At 46.0% G+C, this 20,746-nt stretch overlaps 2 protein-coding genes across 3 annotated transcripts; both read left to right on the forward strand.

Annotated features, from left to right (window-relative positions):
• Positions 1-1,308: 1,308 nt before the first annotated feature.
• Positions 1,309-4,845, forward strand: LOC309355649 (CD276 antigen-like). Its single transcript, XM_081886621.1, has 3 exons — positions 1,309-1,496; positions 2,955-3,287; positions 4,452-4,845. The coding sequence occupies exons 1-3, from the start codon at positions 1,442-1,444 to the stop codon at positions 4,643-4,645; spliced, it is 582 nt and encodes a 193-aa protein (XP_081742747.1). The 5' UTR covers positions 1,309-1,441; the 3' UTR covers positions 4,646-4,845.
• Positions 4,846-5,750: 905 nt separating this feature from the next.
• On the forward strand, positions 5,751-20,258 carry LOC309355645 (ADP-ribosylhydrolase ARH1-like). Of its 2 annotated transcripts, none has more exons than XM_081886614.1 (8): positions 5,751-6,035; positions 7,491-7,720; positions 8,140-8,238; positions 9,067-9,172; positions 9,283-9,362; positions 17,602-17,785; positions 18,724-18,938; positions 19,557-20,258. In XM_081886614.1, the coding sequence occupies exons 1-8, from the start codon at positions 6,025-6,027 to the stop codon at positions 19,718-19,720; spliced, it is 1,089 nt and encodes a 362-aa protein (XP_081742740.1). In that variant the 5' UTR covers positions 5,751-6,024; the 3' UTR covers positions 19,721-20,258. The 2 variants fall into 2 exon arrangements, with proteins under 2 accessions (XP_081742740.1, XP_081742739.1); XM_081886613.1 differs by lacking the exon at positions 5,751-6,035 and adding an exon at positions 6,155-6,841.
• Positions 20,259-20,746: the final 488 nt, after the last annotated feature.

Consider the following 20,746-nt stretch of genomic DNA (forward strand, 5'->3'; position numbering starts at 1 on the left):
AGACAGGGGAAGGAGATCGGAGCAGGACGCTCAGCCGGAAGGGGTGGAGAGCAGCACCGGGAGCAGTGTAGCGGTCGAGAGAAAGGTCAGAAGCAACGTACGCGCGCCAAGTTCAAATGTAGAGGCGCGCGGAAGTGAGGAGAGCCCTGGGGAGGAGCCCGGCCCCAAAGCGAGAAGGAGGGGGGCAGAGGCGTCAGAGGATTCAGCCTCGGGCGAGTCCCGGCGAGGGGGAACCCAGGGGGGCAGAAAGACCCTGCGGAAAAGGAAGGAGAGGAAGAGGTGGTCCAGCACAAGCCTCTTAAATTGGTGTAGAGGCGGTACGGATTCAGAGGGTACTTCAGCGGTCTAACGTTACAGACGTAGAGTCACAAAGATGGAATGTAAATGGAGCAATGATCTTCAATAAAGACTTTTTGTAAATAAACTGGATCGGATTTGGGTCTCTTGTGAGCTGGGACCAGACGGGTGGCTCTGACAGTTTCCATCATCAAAGTAACAAGCAGTGCTTTTTTCTGGGGGTACGCATACCCCTAACATTTTGTGAATCTAAGTTTGACTTCATTGAGGGGCAGTATGAGTAGGAAAATAAGAGCACCACCAAACATCTTTTTAAGGAAAAAAAGGACTGGTAACAAGTCATTTTTTTAAAAAAAATAGCATTAAATCAAGCCGATCAAGGAGACGGAAATTAAAGGAGGCAAAAAGCTTATCAGAATACAGTGTAAACAAAATTTATGGCTGCCTTCTAAACTCCAGAGAAACACTTGCCTGTCCTCTGTGTAACACAGTAGAGGGTGATAGGGATGCAGGCTACTGGATTATTTTATTTTTTGTTTTTCCTTGGATTCACAGAGTCCTTAAGTTATTGCTGCTCATTTTGTGAACAAGAGTCATATAAGACCCACACCTGCCCAGCTCCATTCGCTTCTAAGTGGAACGTTGGTTGGGGGAACCTCTTCTGTTTACGAGGAGTTGGCATACACTGATGGATGGAGCAAGTCACAGCCACTGCCGCTCTTAATCTTATCTTCCATATGTTTTGTACGCACAAGCCTCTTGGTGCAAGACTTTTGGGGCAGAGGGTGATGCCTGGCAGCCAGGTTCTTGAATCGACTATCTGCCCGAGGCAAATGCCATTTTTATTCGACACCCAAGTCGCCACCAGCATTCAAGATAGGCCAGATGTTTCTTGCATAATAACCACAGGAATACTGGGTAGGGACAACAACAGAGATAGACAGGGTTGAGATCACAGGGGCAGTGCCAGGCAAGCACAAACACCCTGTTATCTTGGGGTGCCAGAGAGTGTTGAGGTGCCCTTACAGTCTGCTGTCTCTGCTGATAACGCAAGCAGGCACGTAAGCCGTTCCCCCTTGGCTGTGTTTTGCTGTCCTGTAAGGGACTTCCACAATCTCCAGAAGAACAGTCACTGCTTGCAGGGATGGGCTTCTTCACATTGATCCTCCTCACCACCTCCTGCTTCCTTGGAAAAGCCAGTGAGTTGCCTGCATTGAAATTGAAGGAGGTGGGCAGCAAAAGCATCTTAAGAGTTGTGAGAGACTTGAGAGGCCAAGATCTAGTTCAGCCACCTGCTCAATGCAGGATGCACTACTGAAAGGTTGTTGGTGGTACCAGTGGCCCTCCAGATGTGGCTGGACTACACTCCCATCATCTCTGACCATTGGCCGTGTTAGCTGGGGCTGATGGGAGTCCAAGAACATCTGCAGGGCCATGGGTTATCCATCTCCAGACTGCAGCACCCCTAGAAGATGGTCCTCTAGACTCCAGCCAAGGAGTGCCCACCACTTCCCAAGGAAGTCAGTATTAATATAGCAGTATTATTCACAATTATCTAATATTCTGGAAAGCAATGTGCAACCACTTAAGTGCACTTGGCACTTGGCATGAAGTGTTGCTGGGCTGGAGAAGGGAGCAGGTGCAATCCAACGCTTTCGATGCCTTTCCTTGTCACTTTCCTTATCGCAAGTCTGACCTTTTGGGGAAGCAGGTTTGTTGCATGAGACCTCCCAATCCATTGCAGTTATGGGACCTGAATTTACCTGTACGTGACCAAATCCCACCCGAATACAGTGAAAGTCTGGAAGCAACCCCTGAATGAAGTTAAGATGGCTTATCTGAATTGGGTGCAGTAACTTGACTGGCAAGAGCCTTCCAAGGATTTGGGAAAAGTCTCTTCTCAACCCTCTTAGCTGGTAAGCTTTTAGGTACAGACGCATGGATTTGAACCCAGGACAGTCTACAAGTAAGAGATCTGCTCACTTACTGAGCTATTTAGGCAAGATGGACCATGGAAGACTGGATGATCTTTGGCTGTATGGCTTCTCAGTTTGATGCCGCTTAAGATGGTCCTTAGATTTCCCCAATAATTATATTTAGGGCCACATAGGCATCACTGATAAAGAAGCAAAACACAATTTTTTTTTAAAAGATATATTTGTGTAAAATCTGCATGTGCTAATTTGTATCTTTAGATGTAAACACAGACACAGTCACTATAATTGAAACAAAAATGCAGTCCATCTCAACATCCTGGGGAAGACTGTGACTTGTGTTGATGGTCTATTTCAAGGCCCCTGTCACATGGAAGACGGAATTGTAGAGCTGAAAAGGGACCCCGAGGATCATCTAGTCCAACCCCCTGCCATGCAGGAATGTGCAACTGTCCCATATGGGGATCAAACCTGCGACCTTGGTGTCATCAGCACCTTGCTCTAACCAGCTGAGCTATCAGGTGCCTAATGGTTGTATTTTCTCAGTTAAGCAGGCAGCTACCCAAACAGAATGATAAAGTAGGCCTTCCTCCCTAAGGCCAGTTCACACATGCCTGCATATTCATTGATTTGTCAGCACTTGCCAAAGGGCAGCTGAGACCTGACTCCTAAGCAGAAGAGGAGTGCTCTTCTTATGTGTCTGTTCTGTGTTGCTTGACCCAGCCGGGAAGCTGCAAGTGCAGGCCGAGCCCTCTCTGGTGAAAGCTGCGGTTGGAGATGATGTCTTGCTGAATTGCATCTTTACTGTGGACGAGCCCACCGTCGACCTCAGCCGACTCTCAATCCTCTGGTTCCACCGGGGCAGGCAGCTGGCGGAATTTGACGATGTGGTGACCACCTCCAGGGAAGGTGTCAGCCTGAGCCGGGAAGAGCTGGAGAATGGCAACGCGTCCTTGCTCATCTCTCGGGTTGGCACTGGAAACGCTGGCAACTACAGATGCTACGTCACATACACGCCGGAAGTGCGCATCCGGGAAGTGACTTTGCAAGTTGCAGGTAAGAGAGGTGGATGGTGTGGTAGGTGGGGTGTGTGTGTGTGTGTGTGTGTGCGCGCGCAACCAAGCACCAGCAGGAATACTTTTAAGGTCTCGCTGCCTCAGAATACATCACAGTATCATGCAGCACTCTTTACTGGGGCAGGCAATAATATATATATATATGTATTATCTCATCTCCCCCCCCCCACTCCATTTTTAAAGTTTTATTTTCTGCACTACTGGATTCAAGGTAATTATTGTCCAAATATGCAACAAAAGTCACCTTGCCACCCTATATTAATTCAGAGTATAGTAACTGCAGAATCCCTTTCACACACAGCACAAGATAATTTATCTACACAATATCAGCAGATAAGCAAACAAAACCGCATCCATCAATTTCAATTTAAATAATTTACAAATCAATAGCAAATAGCCACAGGTTGACACAGAATTGTGCGGCTATCCTAGAAACCCATCCCCCCCCATTCTTCACTGCTCTGTCTCTCCCTCTCTCTCTCTCTCTCCCGCTGACTCCCCCCTTCAATAAATATCTGTTCCTAGCCCCCATCTCTTTTGAACACATTCCCCTTTCAAACACCCTATGAAAGAGGAAGGCTTGTTTTCCTCTGGAGACTTCCAAAATGCAGCCTTTACCTTCTACATTGGTTCCTTTTATTTCCAGTTTAATTGGGCTTATAGTCACAAAATTAAGTGAGCCTAGCTAACATCTATAAATCTTAGATGTCAACAAAAAGACACTCACCTGTCTCCCCCCTGCTCCCTACATGATGTTAATAATTTGGGGTACATTAAAGGCATACATTTTGCACCAAAAAAGAAGAGCTTTTGCTCTCTTCTAATTTACAAGTAACTCCTGCCTTGATTTGCCTGCAGGTGGTGTGCCTTACTCACCCTAGGCGACTAGGCAGGTAGCTATGAACAAAGCCATATCAAATCAAGGTGGAAAAATACTTGCCCAATGCCTAAACATTACTACAGTGCCTTGTAATTCTGCGTAGCAATTTCAGTTTTTGGAATTTGTATGGATTGTGTTTAAACGTGGGAGAAGTACAGAAGATGTTGGTGGGTCCATCACAAGAGTCTCAGCTTTGATTTCTGTGTTTCATTCCTTCATTTCTAACCCTACTGTGTGTTGGATGCTGATACTAATTCCCTGCAGACCCTGAGGAAGATCTGGAAGATTCCTTTTCATCCCCGTGTCTCAGCCGTTCAGATATCCTGAGCAAGCTGGGTCAAATTGAGGAAGCTGTGAAGCAACTCAAGGCCAAACTCCAGGAGCTCGTGACCAGCAAGAGTGCCAAAAGATGCAGTTCTGAAGTTGCCACCCCGTCCATGCCAGAACCCTCACGCTGATTGCATTTCTTTTGCACTGCTGCAAATTAAAATAGGCTTCAAACCCATTTAGCTTAAACTTCCTGTGTTATCCAAGTAAATGTGGAAACTGTAGCTCTGTGACAGGGCTTAGAGTCTCTTGACAAATCATTCCTGCAGTATTTTAATTCCTAGGATTCCCTGGGGGGATGTTATGACCATTAAACCAGCTTCAGAATTAATACTGTGTTGGAGGGCATTGCATGTACTGAATGGCAGTGGAGGGGTGGGGCTGAATTGACTATTTCTGAGTGCATCAGGGTCTGGAACCAAGTGGGGTGGAGACAGAGTTGGATTAAACAGGAGGCAACGCAGGGAACTGTTGAGGGCGCCAGCCTTGAGGAGTGCCTGGGTGCTTGCAGATGACCTGTTCGTTGACCATTCATCCTGATTTATTTGTGGGGAGACTGAATGACATTGCCTCAAAGCAAGTGTCACCTCACACTTTCCAATGCATTTGCTCACCAGTAATCACCTTCTTTATGGTAAAAAGCCCAATCTTTTGTAGAAGTGGGTTTCTTGCACAAGACCTCCCAATCCACTGTAACTAGGTACCCTGAATTTGCTGGGATGTGACTGAATCCAACCCCAAAATGGTATGATGGAGGGGGGGAGGTGCGTGTTGTTTCTAGATCTGCTCAATTATCAGGAGCTGACTCAAATAGAATAAATACTTCAGCTTCACCTATAAATCTGGCAATGACCTATGCAGACAGCATGCATTACTCCTTTTGGAAAACAACATTAGAGAAGTTATTTAAGAACATAAAAAATAGCTCTGTTAGATCAAGGCCGGTGGCCCACCTAGCACAGACCTATTCTCACAGTGGTCGGGATCTGCAATCAGGATCTGAGCACAACAGCAACCTCCCAGTATTATGGATCCTGCTTTTGAGTGTGTTGTGGCTGACCATTGATAAAGACCTAAGTTTTGGACTCCATGGACACGTGGTCAAATTCATTTGATATGTTCTAGCGTTATGTCTGTCCCACATTCTCTAAGTGCGCTACATGGGCGGGGGCAAGAGGGGGAGCTGCTCTTGTATTTTTCAATTACACAGCCCAGTGCACTGAGGAAAAAAAACCACACAAAACGAATTAAGCTCTGGGGAAATGCAACTCCTGGTTAAAGGCACAAGTCTGACCCACCCGCTCCTTCGCGAGGAGAGGCACGCGGAAAATACACGCCGAGGGGCTTTCGCTTTAAGAGCCTCCCACTGGACTCTGGCTGGGGTACAACCTGGGTGTCGCTTAGCTTGGAAAGCGCTGAGGCAGCAGCAGCTGGAGGGGGAAGGGGACGGCCAGGGGCCTGTTGCGAGAACCAGCCTGGAAGGGACGAGAGAAGCTCAGCAGCCCCCAGCATGGAAGGCTTGTAAGCAACTGATCCCCCACCTCGCAAAACAATAACCGTGCCCGCCCCCTTCCCAATGGCCACCTCGCGCCTCTGCCCCACCCCGCTTGCTTTTTGCAACAGTGCCCTACTGTCCTGATACTGTAATGGCACAAGAGGGTGGGGGATGCGTGCGCACGGGGCATGGCGTAATAAACGTAATATTCGCCCCACTCAAAGGTCCCTGAAACTAACATGTCGTTCCCTTACATGAAGTTTTGCAATTGAGTTTGCTTGCTACCGTAATGCAGGAGAATCTCATCAAGGAGAGTACAAAATTGCAGGTAGCTGCGTCGAGGCATTCGATTGAAATGAATAAAAGGTGCATCGCACAACGCCTAGTTCACGAGGGTCAGCTGGTAGCCATGGAGTCACGTGCTGGCAAAAGGTGGAATTTGTCGCTCGGAAGTGCGCGGCTGGAGTTTCAGTCAGGAAGCCAGTTTAGCCCTACCTCGCAAGGCTGTTGTGATAAAGGGGCCACGCCCACATCCCTGTATCAGTGGAGGAACGGTGGTGATCGCATGCAAAAGCTTTGAAGCCTCGTGTATTGCACACAGCTTGCCAGGCAGTTGGGTCGCTTGTGAGGCTCGTTTTGAACAATTTATAACAGATTGTTGTCCAATTTGTGCTTTTCCTGACATCTCTTTAAGGTAAAGATAAGACATCTTGGTACTGCACACTTGTAAAAGGCCACAAGACATCCGACGGCGAGGGAAAGCAAGGAATGGGTCTCATTCAGGGAGACTTTGGCCATTTCCCTTTGCAATCCTGTGCATGTTTATTTGCAAGTAAATGCCATTCATTTCCCACTGTGTAAGCATGCAGAGGATTGTAGCCTTAGCGTTTGCCCCAAGGCAAAATGCATAACCTCTTCATAGCGCATGTTAGATTCTATGTTCAGTATTCTAAAAACGGCACATGCTTTACGTGACTTTTGAGCCCCTTTGTGCTCCGTTTTCTCCCTCCCTACCCAAAATCTGCAGCTACCACAATGAGGCCAACATGCCATACATCCGATGTAATGGGCTTTTAGTCTATCAAAGCTTATGTATGTCAGACAAACCCATTAGTCTTCAAGGCACGGCGAGCCTCCTTTTTGGGCGCATGCGATAGCAGACGTTATCCCTAGAGCATCTTTGCACTGCCTCCCCGCCACCCACCCAGCGTAAATGTCATACTGATGTTGTGGAAATAGCAATTGTGCCTAATGTCACTGGTGGCAACTATTGATTGACCCTTCAGGGGTTGGTTGCTTGGTTATGGCTTCAGTGCATATCCCTCCCCTGCGTATATAAGCAGCATGAACTATGCAAAACAAGAAATGCTACTCAGTTAATACAGGTTGAAGAATTCAGATTTTGTCAGGAGACTATTTGGTTGTTGCTGTTTGGATATATAAAGTATACACGCATCTGTCTATGCACGTTCCCACGGCAGCCCCCAGGCTCCCCCCAAAGAAGCCTACCGTGCGGCAATGGTGCTCTCTGGCGCAGGAGATGCCCTCGGCTACCGCAACCAGCGCTGGGAATACTGCACCTCAGGGCCGCAGATCCACCAGGAGCTCCAGGAGCTGGGGGGCCTCGGCAAGGTTCGGGCAGCCCTCCCTGACTGGCCTGTCAGCGACGACACTGTTCTGCACCTGGCGACGGCCGAGGCCCTGGCCACAGGTGAGTAGCGGGAAAGGCTGGGTAGCCTTACAGCCTTTTCTCAGCAGGGCCTTGTTCCCTGAGGAATAGCATTTTTCACTTACAGCAGAGCTTGGCTTCCATAGGGCCCACTCGAGGTGTGACTGGGGGTTCTCAGCAAAGTGTCATCTCTTGGGTCTCCTATGCCCATAGGTTCACTTCTTCGCAGCCATGGCGGCAGCTCTCCAGTCAGCAATGGGCAAGAAGTCCTGTTATTGTTGCTGTTGTTGTTGTTGTTGTTAACATTTGTATACCATGCTTCATGTGTAGATCTCAGGGCAGTTCACAACATGAACCAACCTGAGATTTTCACATGGGGTGTGGTGGATGTGAGAATGCAGAGGAGATTATTATTATTTTATTAAGGCAGAGCACTTATTCTCTGTGTTTCCTCTATCCAGGGAAGGAAGGGGAGTCGCTGTTCCAGGAGCTGGCCAAACGCTATGTTGAAGCCATGAACGACATGGAAGGGAGGAAGCCGGGGCCCACGAGCATTCTGGGTAACTTACTACGGCACTCCTCTGCGCAAGTTACAGCAGTATAATTCTCTTCGAAAACAAATACATCCCTGCTCCGTACACAGAAACTAATCCAACACTAAGGAAGTGATGTGAATAGGCAAAGAGCTTTGAAGTGTGTGTGTGGGGGGGGGGGACGACTTTCACTGTGCCTTAAGGTGGTTTTGTGTAAACACTGTCAGTGTTGTTCTTGTAGTACAGTCATACCTCTGGTTACAGATGCTTCAGGGTTTTTTTTCAGGTTACGGACCTGCCGAAACCCGGAAGTACCGGAATGGGTTACTTCCGGGTTTTGGCAGTCGTGCATGCGCAGAAGCGCTGAATCGCAACCCACGTGTGTGCAGACGCGCCGCTGCGGGTTGTGAATGTGCATCCCACACGGATCATGTTCGCAACCCGGCCATCCACTGTACTCAACAGGAAAGAAGATTGGGGCAAAACTCAAATTAGTTGGCTTCACTTGTCATTCCTTCAGCTCCACCTCCTGTGAGCTTCCAGGGCACCAACCCTCTATGGGGGGAAAGCAGATTGAACAGTAGTGATATTTTGCAGAAAAACTACAAAAGGGGGAAAAGGGAAGGAGAGAGGAGCTTAGGATAGAAGGCCATTTTTAGGAAAAACCACAGAGTAGGGTCAGGAGGCCTATTTTCTTCCCACCCTATATGTTTCTTCCACTTTAGACTGCAGCCTCTGCAGTTGTATTCTGTGAAATAAACGAAATGCCAAGGGCAGCCTCCATACGGCTCAAGAGCACAAGCAGTTTGGCCCATACACATCTTCACATGTCTCTCGTTTTCCTCCTGCCTGCAGGAACATCTCAGTTGCGTCCAGGGGAGCCAAACGGATATCACATTCCCTTCAACCCCGGTGCCACAGGTTGTGGTGCGGCCATGAGATCCATGTGCATTGGGCTCAGGTAACGTGGTGGGGGACACACACGTAAGAAAGGACAAAGCTGGGGCCAAGCGGAAAAGCTGAGGGCCAAAGTCGGACTCCAGCATGACCCCCAGCTGCCATCTCTCCCAGGTATCCTCGCCCTTCAGACCTGAGCACTTTGGTTCAAGTCAGCATAGAAAGTGGAAGAATGACACACCACCACCCCACAGGTAACTGATTATGTGCGGTAGTCGTCCTGTGTCTGGGCGCCTTTCCCGGCAATGGTACATAAAAGGGACAATGCTGAGATGGGCGGAAGGGCTTTCACCATGACTTGAAAGCTTGAAAGTGTGTGGGTGTTTGGAGTAGTGGTCAGTATGGGTCTTGGGGCTGCAGGTCTACCCATACAGATGGGCAAAACCCTGAGGTGGTAGAATAGGGACTTCAGGGTGCAGGTGGAGGACCCTCTGTTTGAACACCCCTTGCATTGAAATTTTCCTGCAAATTGAAGCCTAGTACAGTGGGTGGTGCTGTGGGTTAAACCACAGAGCCTAGAACTTGCCAATCAGAAGGTTGGCGGTTCGAAACCCCGTGACGGGGTGAGCTCCCGTTGCTCAGTCCCTGCTCCTCCCAACCTAGCAGTTTGAAAGCACGTCAAAGTGCAAGTAGATAAATAGGTACCGCTCTGGCGGGAAGGTAAACAGCGTTTCCGTGCGCTGCTCTGGTTCGCCAGAAGCGGCTTAGTCATGCTGGCCACATGACCCGGAAGCTGTACGCCAGCTCCCTCGGCCAATAAAGCGAGATGAGTGCCGCAACCCCAGAGTCGGCCACGACTGGACCTAATGGTCAGGGGCCCCTTTACTTTTTACAGTAATAATAATAATAATAATAAATTTTATTTATATCCCGCCCTCCCCAGCCGAAGCCGGGCTCAGGGCGGCTAACAACACCAAAATAGTGCGACATTATAAAAACATTATAAAAATTAATTAAAATCAAGATTGATGGCAGCCATAAAGTTTTGTAAAGGTTGCCAGAGGAGGGAGTCAGGCTGACTTCCGGAGGCGGCGCAAAACAGCAATGGCGGTCCTCTTTACCCAGTGAAGAGGGGCTCCGCGAAAAAGGGTTTTCCGCTACGGCGAAGCGGAGACCCATCCAGATAAACCGCAGGCAGAGCGAGCCTGTGGCCGTGGGACTCGGCGGGTGCCAGAAGCCCCCCCAGAAGCGAGGAAGGGACCTCGTAAGAGGCTCCGGATCGTGAACGGGGGAGCGGCGCTGTGAGTTCATCGCTCTTTTCGCGGAAGTGAAGCCGCGCTGCTGTTGCTGATGAGCGCCGACCTTTCTTCTTGAAAAACATCGAGATTGGCTGCAATTTACCCGTGAGTAAGGGGTACCAAAGAACTGACTAAGGATCAACTTAAATTTGTCTATTTTGGCTGAAAACGGGAGGCGAGTAACAGGAAGTCCGCCTTCCGGTCCTGCTAATCGGAGCAAAGCAAAGAACCCGATGCGGGCTGAAGTGTTAAAAAGAGACTTTGAAAGAAATAAGAAGGGGCATTAATAGACTGTGTGTTTTTAGAAATCGAAAAAGGGTGAAGAAATAAATGTTTTAGTCCAGTGTGTTAGAGAATCTTCCTCCTATTGTGAAGAGACGTGGAATTGAAGGGGACAACCGAGTTATTGGACTGCCAGTGTTGCAAATGAGTACTGTCAGGCTGCAGAAACTTTTCTTTTAACATAAACTGTTGCACTGATGGATACACTATCGCTTTAATACTGTTATTGAAACCTCTCTGTTACCTTGTGGCACTAATTCGAAACAGAACTCTCTGAAATCCTCCTTTCTGAACTTGGGGATTTCAGTCGAAATAGGAGCTTTGATGGTGGAAAAGAAACTTTCTTTCCTTTGAAAACCCCCCCTAGTGGATTTGCGGAGACATAGTAGCCTGGGAACTGTATCTTATTGGGATTTTTTGTGGTTTAATTGTTTATACTCTGGACTTGCCTTTCTCATGGACTGAAAGACTATTTGACCTTGAACAGCAGCTGGGGAATGAGTGGCCCAGCGAAAACAAGAGCAGCTAAAGCTAAGGAAGCTTTAGCTGAGGAAGTTAAAGAAAAGAAAAAAGACAAGAGAGCTGGGCAGCTGGTCCAAACAACCTTGATTCACCATCGTAGATCCTCGGTGCCTACTGTGTTGACGGCGCAGGAGGAGGAAGTTGAAACGCCTGCTACAGAAGAAATGGCAGCTGGAGGAACTGATCCAGTCTTGAAACAAATTTTGGAACAATTGGCACTTTTGAATAAGAAGGTGGACGATCAGTCATCTAAAATTGATAGAGCTACATCTACTATCAGCAAGTTAACAGATCAGGTTTCGCAGCATACCCAGGCTATTGAGAAACTGCAAGGAGCTACGGCGGAGAACTACAAATTAGCTGCGGAAGCCAATCAAAAAGCTGAGCAAGCGTGCAAGAAGGTGGAAGAGATCAAAGGGGAAGTAAGACCTCTGAGAAGACAGGTAGGAGAACAGCAAGCCTACCTGTCAATGGTGGAACTGAAAAGTAAGGAATGTAATCTTAGGCTGAGGGCTGTCCCAGAGTTGGAACAGGGCAACCTAGAGAAATTCTTGACGGAGCTGTTTTCTAAATTTTGGGGGGTTGAAGAAGATAAAGACTTCAAGATCGTGACGGCCTTCAGACTGGGAAGATCGGTTAAAAAAGATAAGTCCAGAGACTGTTTGGTTTGTTTGAGAACAAGAGAGGAAAGAGACAAGATATTAGGCCAACACTTTAAAAAATCCCTGGAAGTCGAAGGTAAAAGGGCAGAAATTTATAGAGATATTCCTAAATATTTGTTGGACCTTAGAGCCACATATACAGACTTGGCCAAATTGTTAAGATACAACGCAATCCCATACAGGTGGGAATTTCCTCAAGGTCTGTCATTTACCTATAAAGGAAAGAAAGTAAGAATCAAAACGCCAGAAGACCACCAGAAGTTCCTACACGACAACGAGGAGGACCTCCAAAAGAGAGCCGCAGATTCTTGGCCTCCACCACCGGGATTACCACCAGGATCCACACCATCTGGAGGCGGCCCGGCACCACAGCTTCCGGAAAAGGAAGACAAATTAGATACCCAACTGTGATATCCAAGAAGTAGACCGGGATGTCTCTACAGCTTCTTAGCTGGAATATAAATGGCGGGAATTCTCCAGAAAAACGCAGAAAAGTATTTCATATTTTGAAAAAAGAACAATTGGACATTATTTGCCTGCAAGAAACACATGTGACAAGACTCCATAGAAAAGTGCTAATTAATAAAAGGTTAGGCCAAGAATTTATTTCATCGGATAAAGTTAAGAAAAGAGGAGTGGTGATCTATGCAAAGGAGAACTTGTCCCCAAAATTTGTATTTAAAGACGAACAGGGCAGAATTTTGGCAATTGAAATCCAGACACAAGGAGAAAAGTTTTTAATTCTAGGAATCTACGCCCCAAATGATGGAAAATCGGAATTTTTTAAGAAGCTGCATGAGATTATGCTGGACTATTTGGACTATAACAACATTATCATGTTGGGAGATATGAACGGTGTCGCCTCAGTGAATATGGATAAGTCACAAAGTGCTAATATAACGAAAGATGGCAGACTTCCAAAAACCTTTTTTGAAATGACTGACAATTTGGATTTGATCGACATATGGAGGATCAAGAACCCTCTAGGGAAAGAAGGAACTTTCTTTTCTGAGGCCCATATGACATGGACGCGAATCGACCAAATATGGATAACTAGAGGGCTGGCACCTAAGACCAGAAAAGTGGAAATCTGCCCAAAAACCTGCTCCGACCACAACGCCTTGAGAATGGAATTGAGACTAAATACAACCGGATCGTTCAGATGGAGAATGAATGACGCCTTGTTAAGAGATCAGGAGATTGTTAAGAAGGCCCAAAAAGTTTTAAAGGACTATTTTGAAATAAACTTAAAGACAAATGTGGAAAAAAGAATAATCTGGGACGCAAGCAAAGCAGTGATAAGAGGGTTTCTAATACAACAGAACACGATTAAAAAAAGACTCTGGAATGAAAAGAAGGAGAAGATCTTGGAGAAAATAAGAGAAGGAGAGAGAAAACTGAGATCCAGGCCCAAATCGAAGGAAGTATTGAGAGAAGTGAAGTTTTTCCAGGCACAATATTCGAAACTGATAAATCAAGAGGTGGAATGGAAAATTAAACAAATGAAACAAAGATCCTTTGAATCTGCAAACAAATGTGGAAAATTGTTAGCCTGGCAGTTGAAAAAGAGACAAAAACTTAACACAGTTACAAATCTAGAGATTGAAGGGAGAATGGTTCAGAAACCCGAAGAAATCAGAAGGTCCTTCCAGAAATATTTTAAAGAACTCTATTCTCAAAGGCCACAAAAAAGCTCAGAGGTGGACCAATTTGTCATAACTAATGGATTACAAAAAATACCCCAGGAAATGAGAGCAACCCTGAACTGTAATATTACAACCCAAGAAATTGAATGCGCCATTCAGAACCTCCAACTGGGCAAATCTCCGGGACCTGATGGGCTTACTTCCAAATATTATAAGGTACTGAAGGACTCATTGACACAACCATTGTTGGAAGTTTGCAATCAGATTATGGAGGGGAGGAAGGCACCGGAAACGTGGAAAGAAGCCTTCATCACGTTGATCCCAAAACTAGAATCTGAAAAAACTCAACTTAAAAACTACCGTCCTATCTCACTCCTAAATGTGGATTATAAAATTTTTGCAGACATTTTGGCAAGTAGGTTTAAGAAAGTCTTAAATGAAGTTATTCATAAGGACCAAGCAGGCTTTCTCCCTGGTAGGCATTTATTTGACAACACAAGAAACATCATTGACATTTTGGAGTTTTTACAGATTAATTCAAACACAAGAGCGGTGTTGATTTTTATTGATGCGGAGAAGGCCTTTGACAACATTTCTTGGCTGTTTATGAAGAAAAATTTGGAAAGGATGGGAGTAGGGCGGGGGTTTGAAAATGGAATAGAAGCAATTTATTCAGAACAAAAGGCCAAATTGATAGTAAACAACGTGGTGACAGAGGAGTTTAAAATTGAAAAAGGGACACGACAGGGGTGCCCTCTATCTCCTCTGCTGTTTATTTCAGTTCTGGAGGTGCTACTGAACATGATCAGAAACGACCAGTTGACACAGGGAATTGTGGTCGGAGAGAAACAATATAAACTGAAAGCTTTCGCAGACGACTTGGTATTAACATTACAGGAGCCAGCCTCTAGTACTAAAAGAGCGTTAGAATTAATTTCTGATTTTGGTCGGGTGGCGGGATTCAAGCTGAATAAACAAAAAACTAAAGTTTTAGCAAAAAACTTGACAACTACTGAAATAGAGGAGTTCAGAAAAGAAACAGAACTAAATGTGGTCAAAAAAGTAAAGTACCTAGGGGTCCATTTGACCTCCAAAAATTTGAATTTATTTAAGGACAACTATGAGAAATGTTGGGCAGAGATAAAAAGAGATCTGGAAACATGGTCAAGATTAAAACTTTCCTTGTTGGGCAGAATAGCTGCCATAAAGATGAATGTATTGCCGAAAATGCTATTTTTGTTTCAGTCCCTCCAGGTCGTGGATAAGGTGGAATGTTTTGGAAAATGGCAGAGGGATTTGTCCAAATTTGTCTGGCAGGGCAAAAAGCCCCGAATAAAGTTTAAAATACTAACAGATGCGAAAGAAAGAGGGGGGTTTGCCCTGCCGGACTTGAGGTTATATTACGAAGCTGCAGCCCTCTGCTGGTTGAAGGATTGGATCTTATTGGAGAACACCGATGTCCTTGACCTGGAGGGATTTGATAATGCTTTTGGGTGGCATGCATATTTGTGGTATGACAAGGTTAAAGTTCATAAATTGTTCAAAAACCATATTGTCAGAAGGGCAATTTTCATGGTCTGGTCAAAATATAAAGACTTATTGGAGAGTAAAACTCCGAGGTGGCTCTCACCGATGGAGGCCAAAGCACGTAAAAGACTCAATATGGAGGCCCACTGGCCTAAATATTGGGAAATAATTGAAAAAATTGGAGATAAATGGAGGTTACAGAGTATGGAAAAGTTAAAAAACAAGGTGCGAGATTGGTTGCATTATGCTCAAATTCAGGAAGTTTTTAAAGCAGACAAAAAAGTGGGTTTTCAGGAGGAAAAATCGAAACTAGAAACAGAGTTGCTTGAGCCAAAATCCAAGCTAATTTCGAGAATGTATAACTTGCTGCTTAAATGGAACACACAGGATGAGATTGTCAAATCCTCTATGATAAAGTGGGCACAGGATTTGGGGCATAACATTATGTTTGAAGACTGGGAAAGGTTATGGAACACCGGAATGAAATTCACGGCATGTACTGCCTTGAAGGAAAACATTATGAAAATGATATACCGGTGGTACATGACCCCAGTCAAGCTTGCAAAGATATATCACCTGTCTGACAATAAATGCTGGAAATGTAAGGAAGAGGAAGGGACATTTTTACACCTCTGGTGGACCTGCCCGAAAGTGAAGGCCTTCTGGGAAATGATACATAATGAACTAAAAAAGGTGCTGAGATTCACCTTACCTAAGAAACCGGAGGCCTTCCTTCTGGGCATGGTAGACCAGAGGATGGTCAAGAAAGATAGAATTTTCTTTATGTACGCTACTACAGCAGCGAGGATTCTGTTGGCAAAGCACTGGAAGACACAAAATTTACCCACATTGGAAGAATGGCAGACGCAGCTGATGGACTATATGGAGTTGGCTGAAATGACTGGCAGAATTCGAGACTCGGGAGAAGAAGAAACGGAGGAAGTTTGGAAAAATTTTAAGGACTATTTGAAAAAGCATTATAAGTTGTATGAATGTTAAAAAATGCTCCTTTCTAGGAAGGTATAGCTTCAGTATCGGCAAATTTCTGAATTGATAAATAAGACACTATAAGACAGAAGTGAGGTAACGAAATATTTTTATTGTGTGGAAATTAAAAATTAATGCAATTGTATCGAAATGTTTACATCAGATAACACGATAAAATGGAAGATATATTGTTATGTACAAAACAAGTCAACAAATTGCTGAGGTTTTGGTTACACAGGGAATGCAGTGCTCGGGAGATGGGGGAAGTCCATTGGATTCATGGAAGTATGTATTTGAAAGTGGAAATTTGTTTATTAAAAACCTAATAAAATATTTATAAAAAAAAAGAGGAGGGAGTCAGGCTGCGCCCTAACCAAAGGCCTGGCGGAACAGCTCTGTCTTGCAGGCCCTACGGAAAGATGTCAAGTCCTGCAGGGCCCTTGTCTCTTGTGACAGAGCATTCCACCAGGTTGGAGCCGCAGCCGAAAAGGCCCTGGCTCTAGTTGAGGCCAGCCTAACCTCTCTGTGGCCTGGGACCTTCAAGGTGTTTTTGTTTGAAGACCGTAGGTTCCTCTGTGGGGCATACCAGGAGAGGCGGTCCCGTAGGTACGAGGGTCCTAGGCCGTATAGGGCTTTGAAGGTTAAAACCAGCACCTTAAACCTGATCCTGTACTCCACCGGGAGCCGGTGCAGCTGGTATAGCACCGGATGAATGTTATCTCGCAGCGAAGACCCCGTAAGGCGTCTCGCTGCTGCATTCTGCACCCGCTGGAGTTTTTGGGTCAGTCTCAAGGGCAGCCCCACGTAGAGCGAGTTACAATAGGCGAAGAGCAAGAGTACGGTTTATCCATGATGTGTTCATTTTCTGTTTGCAGGGAGTTTTTAATACAGAGGAGCATTCAGAAAGTGCTGTCCTCCCCGCATTTGCGTTCTGAAGCGATATCGTAAATTCTACTGCTTCATTCTGCTGCATGTGTAGACCCAGCCTAAGTATCTTGAGGATGACGGCAGATGTGACATTTTAACACAGGTCATCCTGGGTCCTTCACTTTTTTTGGCACTTTATGTACTACCAGATAACAGACCATGCCTCTCCCTTAACACTGCAGGATGGCAATCTGTCGTTGCTTGTTTTTCAAAGATTAAAGTACATTCTCTAAGTGTATGTATATGTACATTTAAAATCTGTACCTCTCACCTTATCAAATAATTGGCAAACATTTTCAAAACTGTTGTCAGACTGCTCTGGTGGAAATCGTGGGATGGTGATGTCACAGGCGCTGTGCAATAGGCCCTCTTCAAAGCCAGCTTTACCTTCAAACTGAACTAAAGAGGGGGTGATGGGGGGGAATGCAGAAACATTCCCCCCACCAGGGATGAAAGAAGGCATATTTATATTGAACCAGTGAGTACTTTTTAAAAGTTGAGCTCCCTGCTAAGCCATAAAGTCTACTGGGTGGGCCTTGGGCAAGTCTCTGTAGCTCAGCCTAATTTACTTCTTGGAGCTGCAATGAGGATAAAATTCCTTGAGGGATCCTGACTTCCACCTATCCTCTTCCTCTGTTGTAGGCTATCTAGGAGCTCTGGCCTCTGCTCTGTTCACTTCTTATGCAGTGCAGGGCCTCCCCCTTGAGCGCTGGGGAGCTGGATTGCTCAGGACCCTGCCGCTTGCTTTAGAGTACATTCAGACTGCTGCGGCTGAGAGTGACTCCAATGTGGGGGCCTGGGCTTATTTCCAGGAGAAATGGGAGTGGTAAGTCCTTTGGGTGTGCTCTGGTACGACGAAGGGGGACCTGAGTAACTGGAGAGTGTTGTTTTTTGTTTTTTTTAGGATAATGCAGTTGAAAGCTTTCCACTCTTTTTTCCAGTGTGCATCTTTTATCAGGATGTCTAGAAACTTGCTTTTGTAAAATGAATAAATGAACAGCCAGACTTTGTGGTGAATGGAGAGCTGGTGAAATGTAAGGTTAGAGTGCTGGATTAGGATCAAGGAGACCTGGGTTCAAATCCCTGCTCAGCCAGCAACCTCTGAGTGAATTCGGCCAACAACTACCTAAGCCTAGCCTACCTCCCAGCTTTGTGAATATAGAATGGATTTTGGGGGTGGGGCGGGGCGGGGGAAGATAATCGGTTGTATCCGACAAAATCATAATCAAAGTAGACCCATTGAAATCAATAGACCCGACTAGTAATTTCCAGTAATTTCCAGTAATTTCAGTGGGTCAACTCTGAGTAAATTGGAGGCAACCCAGCAAATGCTATCTTGAAGGAAAAACTTAAATCTCCTTGTCAAAATTTGATTGTCCATTATAATTTTAATACACACCCTCCCTACCATGTTCCTACTCTCTTTATGTACCCAATTGGAAAAAGGAGCTTTTAACAAAATTTGAAGGGGGAGGTTTTGACAAGACAACAGTTCAACATTACTTTCAAACAGAATTTAAGATTGAGTTTGATTTTTAAAACAAGCAAACAGCAAAATTCAAAGCTGAATTCAGGGGGGGAAACCTCAATGTGAAGGCAAAACAATATATTGGTTCTAATAGTAATGTTTATCAGGTAGGTCAGAGTAAAGAGAGTCATTGTGGTGCAGGGGTCATTCTGTTTATTTCACTGTACATTGTGCCCTCATTGGCTCTCAAGGTCTTGGATTCTTGGCTATTTCACTTTTGCTCTCTAACCATTTAGGTACCTCTCTGAACGGGGCCTGGCTACGGGTCAGGGCCCTTGTCTGTTTCCTGCTGCCTATAGTCCTGCTGAGCGTGACGTCATCTACAAAACCTTCAGCCTGGATGGGTGGGCCGGACGGAGCGGTCACGATGCCCCCATGATTGCATACGACGCCTTGCTGGGTGCAGGGGAGAACTGGGAGGAGCTCTGTAGCCGTTCCATGTTCCATGGGGGTGAGTCGAAAGGAGGCAAATCCTGCCCCTCCCCCACTGTAAAAGTGGCCCACCCTAAAAGTAAAGGTACTCCTGACCATTAGGTCCAGTCGTGGATGACTCTGGGGCCGCGTGCTCATCTCGCTCTATAGGCCGGGGGAGCCGGCGTTTGTCCTCGGACAGCTTCCAGGTCATGTGGCCAGCATGACTAAGCCACTTCTGGCGAACCAGAGCAGTGCATGGAAACGTCGTTTGCCTTCACGCCAGAGCGGTACCTAATTATCTACTTGCACTTTGACGTGCTTTCGAACTGCTAGGCTGGCAGGAGCTGGGACAGAGCAACAGGAGCTCACCCCATCACAGGGATTCGAACCGCTGACCTTCTGACTGACAAGCCCTAGGCTCTGTGGTTTAGACCACAGTGCCACCTGCGTCCCTGGCCCACCCTAAAGCTGGCTGCATTTCATAGAATTGTAGAGTTGGAAGGGACCCTGAGGATCATCTAGCCCAACCCCTCTGCAATGCAGGAATGTGCAGCTGTCCCAAATGGGATCAAACCTGCAACCTTAGTGTTATAAACACCAGGCTCTAACCAAACTTGTTTTCTCGGTGTGTGTGTGTTTTCCTGCTCACCCACAGGGGATAGTGACTCTACAGGGGTGATCGCTGCCTGCTGCTGGGCTCTGGCTCACGGTTTCAGAGGAGTCCCAGAAGATAACCACATAGCGCTTGAATACCGAGACAGGATGGTGTCTGCAGCTGATGCCCTCTATCACCTTGCCTGGGGACAGACTCCTGTTTGAAAGACCTTTCTGCTGTCTCTAGCATCTAAGGATGGACTAAAATCCGTTGATTTTGGTTTCTTCTTAATCCTAATTTCAGGTCTTCACATTTCCACATCAATTTATGATCTGTGCACGACACAGTCCTTGTGAAAATTATTCAGCGTTTTAGTGAGAATTTCACTTGATACGCGTTTGTATGTCATTTCCCCCAATAGACATATTTATCTGCAAAGCAATTTCCCTTATTGTAATGTTGCTTTTCACTAACACCTGGTTTTGTATGTACACTTTGCCCTAATATATGCATTCTTGCACATGTTACTTGGTTGGAAAACTGCATTGCAAAATTTGGAGAAGCACCAATGTCCAAGGATGGTTGGCTTTCAATTTGCATATTGTTTTGGAAAGGGCATATTTGTTAACTTTAAATGTGAACTGAATCTAATTTCTGCTCCATCTCTAACTAGCATCCCAGGCCCCTTAGAGAGGCCCTGAACATGAGCTGCAACAAGCTGAAAACTGTTCTTCACAGAATAAACTGAGGCTGTGTTTGCAATTCTGCCTTGTGTTTTGTGGGAGGAAAATTTCAGGCATTGGATTTCTAAGATCCTCAGTCTAAGGAACCTCCTGTGGCCTGGGAGATCTTTCATGCGATCCCAAAGCTATAGTGGAGAGCTGTTTTTAGTAAGTGGTGAGGTAAATGCACTCTGCACTTGCCCAGAGGCACTATCTTCTTTATTATATCTTCGCATACACCATTGGGGAAAATAATTTTGTGGGTGAAATCTTGGCCTCTTTCAGAGAACCCAGCAGTCTTAACTCCCATCTCCCCCACTCCTGTATGGCCCAGATCCCATTCTTCTCCCAAATAACCCAGGAGTCCTGGACACACACAGAGACCCAGCCATGATGGTTTAATTTGGCACCAAGGCAGTGTTTTAGGGTAGCCAAACTGGGATGTGGGGAAAAGAGAGAGAGAGAAAGAAACGTACTTTCATTTTTAACCCCTGAGCAGGGATGTCAAATCAATGCAGAAACACGAAG

Source organism: Podarcis melisellensis (genome assembly GCF_964234715.1).
Source record: "Podarcis melisellensis genome assembly, chromosome: 13".
Taxonomy (NCBI): Eukaryota; Metazoa; Chordata; class Lepidosauria; order Squamata; family Lacertidae; genus Podarcis; species Podarcis melisellensis.

Coding starts and splice junctions, on each gene's coding strand:
- LOC309355649 (XM_081886621.1), top strand. CDS start 1,442: ATGGGCTTCTTCACATTGATCCTCCTCACCACCTCCTGCTTCCTTGGA. Junction 1,497..2,954: donor CTGCTTCCTTGGAAAAGCCA/GTGAGTTGCCTG, acceptor TGCTTGACCCAG/CCGGGAAGCTGCAAGTGCAG. Junction 3,288..4,451: donor AGTGACTTTGCAAGTTGCAG/GTAAGAGAGGTG, acceptor AATTCCCTGCAG/ACCCTGAGGAAGATCTGGAA.
- LOC309355645 (XM_081886613.1), top strand. Junction 9,173..9,282: donor TCCATGTGCATTGGGCTCAG/GTAACGTGGTGG, acceptor CATCTCTCCCAG/GTATCCTCGCCCTTCAGACC. Junction 18,939..19,556: donor CCGTTCCATGTTCCATGGGG/GTGAGTCGAAAG, acceptor GCTCACCCACAG/GGGATAGTGACTCTACAGGG.